This window comes from Microtus ochrogaster, unplaced genomic scaffold (assembly GCF_000317375.1).
Source record: "Microtus ochrogaster isolate Prairie Vole_2 unplaced genomic scaffold, MicOch1.0 UNK60, whole genome shotgun sequence".
Taxonomy (NCBI): Eukaryota; Metazoa; Chordata; class Mammalia; order Rodentia; family Cricetidae; genus Microtus; species Microtus ochrogaster.
The window spans coordinates 176,138-184,749 of record NW_004949158.1 but is presented as its reverse complement, the minus strand read 5'-3'; the positions used below and the strand labels follow the sequence as shown (position 1 = coordinate 184,749).

The following is an 8,612-nucleotide window of genomic DNA, read 5'->3' as shown; positions in this document are numbered from 1 at the left end:
GGACCATACTACAAATGCAGGAAGGCTTTGTTCCTCACAAACAAGACCAAGTGCTTAGAAAAATGTTGCTTTAGCAGAAGAATTATGTGCCCTAATGTAATTATGTATCCTATGTCCCTGGCATATCTACCAAGATTAAAAGCAATCCTTGAAATGCCCTGTCTCGAAGAAACTGCATTTCAAAATAAAGCTCAATAAGATTACAAAAAAAGAATCCACGCACACCACAACACCCCACTCAACAGTTCTAAAATTCACAAACAATAAAAAATTACCAGGCATGTAAAACAGGAACATGTCCCAAATGAAGAGACAAGACAATAAAAACAAACTCCCAAATGACCCAGACAGCAAATATAATAAATATATAAATTACGCGGGAGAATAAATATTTTAAGGAGAGACATGGAAGGCTTTGTTTTAAGACTAAAATCAAACTTTCACAGATGGGAAATGTATTGGATAGAGCTGACAGACTAGCACATGCTTGTGAGGGGAACAGGAGCTGGAGGCCAGCCTTGGTGACAACAGTGCAACTTATCTCAAAAAATTAACAATACCCTGGATGATTCTGCCAAATTAGAGCTGAACAGGATAGAAAACTTAAAGGCACAACAAAAAAATAAATAGTCTGAAAAAGTATAAGCTTCGGTGAGCTAAGGGATGCTTCAAGCAGCCTGATACATACATGGTGGGCTTGAGTTCCAAAAGGAGACAAAGTGGAACATAGAAAGTTAATTTTTTAATGCCAAAAAGTTTTGTAATCTGATTATGTAAATATACAAACTACCTATAAAATGATACAAAAACAATAAACCACAGTTCCTTAAGGCCAACAAGTCCTAATACAAACATGAAAACAGCTACACCAACACAAATGGTTCAGCTGCACAAATTCAGTGGTAAAGTTACAAATCTTTAAAGCAGTCAAAATTAAATTGCAGATTCATTACTGGAGAATAACAAAAATGAAAGGCTTCTGGTAAGAAACAAGGCAATCCAGAAAGCAAAGGGACACCTATTTGTTTTTGGTGAAACCAGGCTGGCCTCAAACTCAGAGATCTACCTGCCTCTGCCTCCTGAGAGCTTAGATTTAAGGCATGCATCACCACCCCAGCATGTAACTACTTTTTTAAACCTAAAATCTTGTCAACAAAAGTAGCTTTTATATGTAATAAAGATTTTGAAATATTTCAATAGAATAGGCCTGAATACCTTACTTAAAAAGATTGTAGATTATCTTCACAATGACAGTAAACTATGGTTTTGTTTTAGTTACATCTATTTCCCTGCATACACAATATGTAACCAGGACAGGAGGGATGGCTTAGAGGACCTGAATTCAATCTTTAGCACCAACATGGCAGCTCATGCCTTCTTCTGGCCTCGGGCATCAGACATGCACATAGTGCACAAATACACACAAAGGCCAACAAACATCTATACACATAAAGATATAAAGAATGTGTATTCAACCCTATGATATAAATGTAGTACAGGAGATGACCAAGTTCCACAGAATCTTACCATTAAGATGTTCACATTTCCAGTCTTCCCCAAGAAATTCTTCAAAGCAGAGAGCTTCATGAGCAAGAATGCTGGTGTTTCCATTAGGAGACTCGTGCATAATGAAATGCTCGTAAGAAAACCTACATCCAAGGCACGGTGTGGCGATCATTTAGTCACTGAGGACCTGAAATTGTACTAAAGGCTGGATATGTGACATTGCACAACAGGCAAACAATTAGAGAAACCATGCTATCCAATGGGCATAGCTGCATTACTCATGAGTATGCATGACTTCACCACGTTACAGGCTTAACTCAAAATCAAACTAAAATTTATCTACAAATGAACAGAAATTCAGCTTAGAAGGTTATTGTATTTTTCCACCCACCCTGCAAAAAGTCTAGAAACTGAAATTCTCCAGTAAAGTTCTTTTATTTGGATTTAACCTAAAATAGTTTATCTCTCTTTGATAGAGAAATCTCCAATCCATAGACTATATTAGAAAAGTACTGAATTTGCATATTTCCAATAAAAGATACTTGCTTCATTCTCTGGGCATCTACCATGGTTAGCCAAAAGCCTATTTCCAGTAAATATAACTAGCACAATACTGGAGGGTCCAGCATACATGTCCCGACACAGAAGGTCCTGTCAGGCAGGCTTTAGTTTGCTGACTGTTCACATTGCTTGAGAACTGTGAAAGTGCAGGTTTTAGCACACATGCCCAGGGAAAGGATGTGCCCCGCTGGAAACTCCATTCGATAGGCTTGCCAGAGCAGAGAGGCTTATGCACGTCAGCCAGCAGGTGGGGTCACTGGTTCAAGTAAGCCATTTTTGTCCTCAGTGGGCAAGCAGTGTGTGACAGCAGCCAGAAAAGAGTCCAGGCACACAACTCAGCTTAGGACTTAATTTTCCACAGCTGCGAAAAGAAAATTTAAAAAAAGATCACCCAGTTAGCTGTAAGACAAATAGATAAGATATATATATTCTTATGACCATGAACCAAGAACCATTTTACTGTTTAATTAAAAATTTAATTTTTATTTATTATTTATTTATTAAAGATTTCTGTCTCCTCCCCGCCACCGCCTCCCATTTCCCTCCCCCTCCCCCAATCAAATCCCCCTCCCTCATCAGCCCGAAGAACAGTCAGGGTTCCCTGTCCTGTGGGGAGTCCAAGGACCTCCCACCTCCTTCCAGGTCTAGTAAGGTGAGCATCCAAACAGCCTAGGTTCCCACAAAGCCAGAACGTGCAGTAGGATCAAAACTTATTATAAAGAATTTGCAAATAAAAAACACCATACAACAAGTTTAGCAGATGCAAAGCTCCCACATCTCAGTAAACTGTACAGTCAGAACTGCCATCCCCAGCTGCCATGTTATCACATAGGACTATACACTTTCACTATCAATTCTGGTTTTTAATTTTTCACTTTCACTATCATTTACATTTTCAAAGATTTAATTTTATGTTTGTGTTTTGCCTGCATGTATGTATGTGTACTACTGCATGCCTGACCAAGATCAGAAGAGGTGTCAGATCCCTTGGAACTGGAGTTATATAGATGGGTATGAACCATCATGTGGGTACCAAGAACTGAACAACTAGTGCTCTTAACTGCTGAGCCATCTCTTCGACTCCCTCAACTGTATTTTTATGCACGTATCCATCATACACTACAGAAGGCTCATTACAAGGTGAATACTAGTAAAACTACTAGCTTTCCGTCCTTCGTGTCCTTCCTCCATCACTTGTGTTTACCTACTCTTCTCCTTTGCACCTCGTGTACTGTACCTGCAGTACATCTGTACACACGTATCCATGCATAGATTTGAGGCTAGTATCCACAAGAGAGAAAACGTGCAGAGTTTTTATTACTGAGATTGTGTAACCTCACTTAATATTATACATTCTATGTCCATCCATTTTCCTGCAGTATTTTATGATTTTATTTTTCTAGAGCTGAACACTATTTCATTATATATGTGTACCAGATTTTCATTATCCATTCACTTGCTGATGGCCAACTAGTTGGTTCCACTTCTTTCCTCCAGTGAATTCAAGAGGCAATAAACATGAGGTGCAAAGATCTCTGTGGTAGTGAATGAACTTCTCTGGTTATACGCCCAGCATTAAAACAGTTGGATCATATGGTAGTTCCGTTTTTCATTTTTAAAGGAACTTCCAAACTGATTCCCATAAGAACCATTTATATAGGGGAAGAAATAAATAGCAATTCTGAAGGAGACAAATTAAATACTTCCAGGATCAAAACTGGATCCCTGCAGCTAATGCTCTGCAGGTTTTCAGTCATCCCTGTATTTCCCCAGATCACAGAAACATGTTCCCCAAGACCACACTACTTTTGTGAAATGAGAAAAGTTAAGAAAAACGTGCAAAGCCCCAGTCCAATGTTGTCAAGAGCTGGTTCCATGGACACACATATAGTACTTTCAAAGACAAAAAGCTACGGAGAAGTGACTACACGTACTCTTATGTTGAATCCTAGAAGATCACTTATGACTCCTGAGACAGCAGAAAGGATGACTACTCTTGTGATGTTGTAGATTAAGGGGTTCATGGTCAGTCCATAGAGTCTAAATGGTGTGTCCAGCTCCTACAAAGACAGAGAATCTGAAATGAAATATGGCTTCCCAACGGTCATCATTACTCCATGCTGGTTTTAAGTATTGGGCAAGGATGTTGCTTATGACTTTCCATATCCCAGCTACTTTTAAAGATATCAGTGAGGGATTCACTAACATTTCCATAGCCTAGCCCTGTTAAAGTGGAAGGGAGCATCAAGTCATTAGTACTTTTTTTTAAGTGACGCCATTAATCCCAGCATTTGGGGGTCAAGAGACAGGAAGATCTCTGTGAGCTCAAGGCTAGCCTGCCCTATACAGTGAATGTCAGATCATCCAGGGCTCTGTAGTTATACTGTCTCCAAAAAAGAAAGAAAGAAAGAAAGAAAGAAAGAAAGAAAGAAAGAAAGAAAGAAAGAAAGAAAGAAAGAAAGAAGGCATGAGTATCCATCAGAACCTAGGTGATGAGACTGGAAATCTTTTCATTATGCTAGTGCTCTGAACTGATACTGCTAGCACTGGTAAGAGGTCTTTTCTAAGTAGCAAAATGGGAATTTAATGACTCAATTAAAAATGAGCTTAATTTACTTCATCTTTCTTGCACAAAAACACTGAACTGCCAGCAGCCAGAGCTTGGGCCCTGTATACAGAGACAAGTAGGCCTTTTGGCTTGGCAGGTGAATGGTAAAGAGAACTGGCAGTCATAGCTCTTTACAGAGGTCAACAATAAGAGAGCTGACGGTCTTGGGTTCACGGTCAAAGACTTCAGAAGATGTCCAGAGCATCTGGGCAATTCCAGTCTAGGCGAGCAGAAGTGAGTATAAGACAAGCAACTGCTTCCTGGGCCCAGTGCCACCAGTGATGTTAGTGTCTGGGAGCAGGGTTGAGGACAGCCACAGGAACTGTCACATGTCAGGGAGTGTGAGGCTGGAATATGTGCACCTGCAGCAGCCTCTTCACAGTGGAGTGCATGGAGATGACAGGAAGCTTGCCATGCTGGTGGCCATTCAGCAGGGCTAAACACTAACACCCAGACAAACCCTGTCCACTGGCCAAGAGAGGTCTGCTTTTCCATGATCCCCAAGAATAAGCCACTGATCTCCCAACCTGCACCCCATGAGACAGGTTCTTTTTCTGACCAGCCAGCCCAGCATGGTAATGAGAGCCACTCTCCCCAGCCTTACTTCAGGGAGCTTTGGAAGAACTCTGGCCTGACCCTAGCCAGGACCTCAGCTATCAGCTACCCTTTGCTGTGCTGAGGAGCTGACCAAGTCCCACTGCAGTGAAAGTGTGAGATACTACTTACCTTTAACAACTTGGTGGACAGCTTCAATACATTGTTTACAAGAGTGAGCTGTTCTTTCTTATTTGGCTTTTTTTCCATTTTAAGATATAAATTAATCTAAACAAAAGAAAGGTAAATTTTACAGGAAAAAATACCTAAAATCTGACAGATTTTGAGAGTCATATTCTCAAGTTAAATCTATTTTGAATCTATGGATTCAGCAGCTATGGAGCCATGTATTCTTCCCCATCCTTGAGCACAGTGGTTCCCAACTTTCCTAATGCTGCAACTTGTTAATACAGTTAAAACAGTTCCTCACGTTGTGGTGATCCCCCTGCAACCATAAAATTATTTTCATTGCTACCTCATAACTGATTTTCACTACTGTTAAGAATAGTAATGTGCTTTTGGTGGCTTAGGCAACCCCTGTGAAAGGGTCTCTAACTCCAGAGAGGTAGTGACCCACAGGTTGAGAACCACTGCTAGCACCACCTCTTTGATAAAGAAAAGCTACTTAGGGAAAATCAGCATTCAAATTCCTTGAATTTAAAGAATTCTTACTCTTCTCAGGATCCCCCAAGTAATTTAATATCTTCAATAAACATTTATGGAGAGAAAAAAAGAATTGTTTTAACTTACTAATTCCTTATTTTTCCCCTAAAGGAAGAATTATCCACTATGAATCTGAGGCTAAAAAAATAAAAAACAAAAACAAATTATCCCAAGTATTTTTACTTATGGCAAACTTGAACTTAAAAATCAAAATTAACCAAGAAAATGCATTTTTATCACTCCATAGTCACAGAAGCATCTGTCAATCTTAGTCTGTGTTCACATGTTCCCTTACTACCAATAGCAAGTGCTTCCAGCCCATTAGCTCTTCATCCTCCCAGTCCTTGGCAGGAGATAAGGTGTCAAACTCATTTCCATGCAGTGAGAAAGATAATTCGAGTGGTCACAGTGATGTGACGTGAGGTCACAGCTAGGGAGGCAGCTCCAGCCCCAACACAACACCACAGTGTAACCTGTGACCACTGATCAAGCTGGGAGGACCCACCAATACCTGTTCCGTGAGCAGGATGGAAACGTTGCTGTATTTCTTGTTGGTTTCCGACCCCAGCGAGGCCAGGCGAAGCAAGAAAAGCAACAGTGCTGTTTCCCAGATCAGGAACTCCCAGTTGTAAGCATCATTCAGGAAGGTTTTGTGACCTTGAAGAACCTATCAAAAGACCAGGAAAAGCTCAGGAGTTGTCTTAACATCACAGATTTATTCCTGTGTCAATTTTAAAATATTATAGTAACCCACAGTTTGAAGATTCAAAGGAGAAAAGTTAAATATTCATAAGTATTATTTTATTTACTTAGTCATTATGTATTTCTCCAAGTTTTCTAGGTTTTTTTTTCTGTTCATGAAAGATGGCAAAGGTCTACAAGGAACAAAGGTAAGAAATGATGAACTTCTGGCTCCTTGGATCACCAGTGTGCTCACAGGGACATGGTGGCCACTACTGAGAGTATGAACTGCATCTGTCTAAGGAGCTCCAGCAGTAATGGCCCTCACTCAGGCCAGTCCATTTTAGGAGTCAGATTATAACACAGCAGCACAGCTGCACTGAGTGCCTACCGTGACTTCAGACTTCATTGCTTTAAAATTTGACTTCAAAGTTAAAAAAAAAAAAAAAAAAACTCTTCACTCAGGAAAGTTAGAATAATTTCTTGAAGAACTATCCAGAGAACTCTGGCAGAAGCCAGATGCAGATGTGTAATAAGCAGGCAAGCAGGAAGTCACCAACCAGCTGCACAAATTCTTCCCATCCCTCCTGACCCCATGAGCTTCCACTAATGCCAGCCTTGGTTTGTCATTGATTCCCATGGCCAGAGGGACCGCTCCTGATCTCTCTAAAACCTGTCACCAATATCTCAGGTTCTTAACTCTGATTCTGAAAGAGCAAAGCTCTTTAACTAAGTCTGGGCTGAGGTCACTATTGTCAATCAGCTATAACCAGGATTAGGAAAGTCACACCTGGAAGCAGCTACTGGGCCCTTTAAGAAAGATGAGCCTTACACAATTCCACAAATCACAGCTGAATGTTACAGACCACCCAGAGTCAGGTGTGGTGACATAGGCCTTTAATCAGACCTAGGTGGGAGCTCTGTGAGTTCAAGGCCAGCCTTCTCTACAAAGGGAGCTTCATACCAGCAAGGACTAAATACTGAGGCTTTGTCTCGAAGAAAAAAAAAGGATAACAAAATCCTAGAAGAACTGAAAAGAAAAAAGGGAAGACGGGGGAAAAAACAACTAGCTGGCAACCTAGGATTCTATTCCCACCAAACAATATCTTTCCAAAATTAAAGGGGGGTTAACTGGGGGCACCCACCTGTAATCCCAATACTTGGAAAGTAGAGGCAGGAGTATCAGAAGTTCAAGGTTATCCTCATCTACATAGTAAACTGGAGGTCAGCCAGAACTACATGATACATGAGGCCCTGTCTCAAAAAACTAAAAGAAAAAAAAAAGACATTTCAAATGAGCAAACTGGGAAAGAACTCATCTGCAGCAAACCAGGACTGACAGAGCACTAAGGAAGAGACTCAGGCAGGAGACAGTCCTGAAACAGACATGAATAGGCAATGGGGTGTGCAGCTGCAGCCAAGAAGTTACCAGCTACACAAAGTAATAATGATTACAGCTTTTCAGCCTTAAATATATTTGTATAAATATTAAATAACAGATAATGACACAAAAGGATGGATAAATGAAATAAAGTGCTCTAAGACCTTGTCATTAGGGGTAGAGAGATGACTCATTGGTTAAGAGCATTGGATGCTCTTCTAGAGGATAACAGTTCAATTCTTTTGACCACATAACAGCTCACGACTGTAATTCCAGTTCCAGGAGATTCAATGCCCGCTTTAAGATTCAAGCAAGGAAGTCAGGACCACGAGGGGCGCACCCATCCACTGAGACAGTGGGGCTGATCTATTGGGAGCTCACCAAGGCCAGCTGGACTGTGACTGAGAAAACATGGGATAAAACCGGACTCTCTGAACATGGCGAACAATGAGGGCTGATGAGAAGCCAAGGACAATGGCACGGGTTTTGACCCTACTTCGTGTTCTGGCTTTGTGGGAGCCTAGCCAGTTTGGTTGTTCACCTTCCTAGACATGGACGGAGGGGGGCAGACCTTGGACTTTCCACAGGGCAGGGAACCCTGACTGCTCTATGGACTGG

General features: G+C 41.0%; 1 protein-coding gene across 2 annotated transcripts in view; it reads right to left on the bottom strand.

The window, feature by feature from the left end:
• Positions 1 to 1,928: 1,928 nt before the first annotated feature.
• Phtf1 (putative homeodomain transcription factor 1) overlaps positions 1,929 to 8,612 on the bottom strand; it is a 39,013-nt gene continuing 32,329 nt past the window's right edge. Inside the window, exons 16-19 of one of the 2 annotated variants that reach the window (XM_005369753.2) lie at positions 6,444 to 6,599; positions 5,402 to 5,497; positions 4,002 to 4,127; positions 1,929 to 2,428 (exon numbers count right to left, since the gene is read on the bottom strand). In XM_005369753.2, coding sequence (XP_005369810.1) covers positions 2,408 to 2,428; positions 4,002 to 4,127; positions 5,402 to 5,497; positions 6,444 to 6,599 — 399 coding nt within the window. In that variant the 3' untranslated portion in view covers positions 1,929 to 2,407. Of the gene's footprint in view, positions 2,429 to 4,001; positions 4,128 to 5,401; positions 5,498 to 5,535; positions 6,071 to 6,443; positions 6,600 to 8,612 lie in introns of those variants that run through there. The other variant, XM_026777370.1, reaches the window with a different exon arrangement.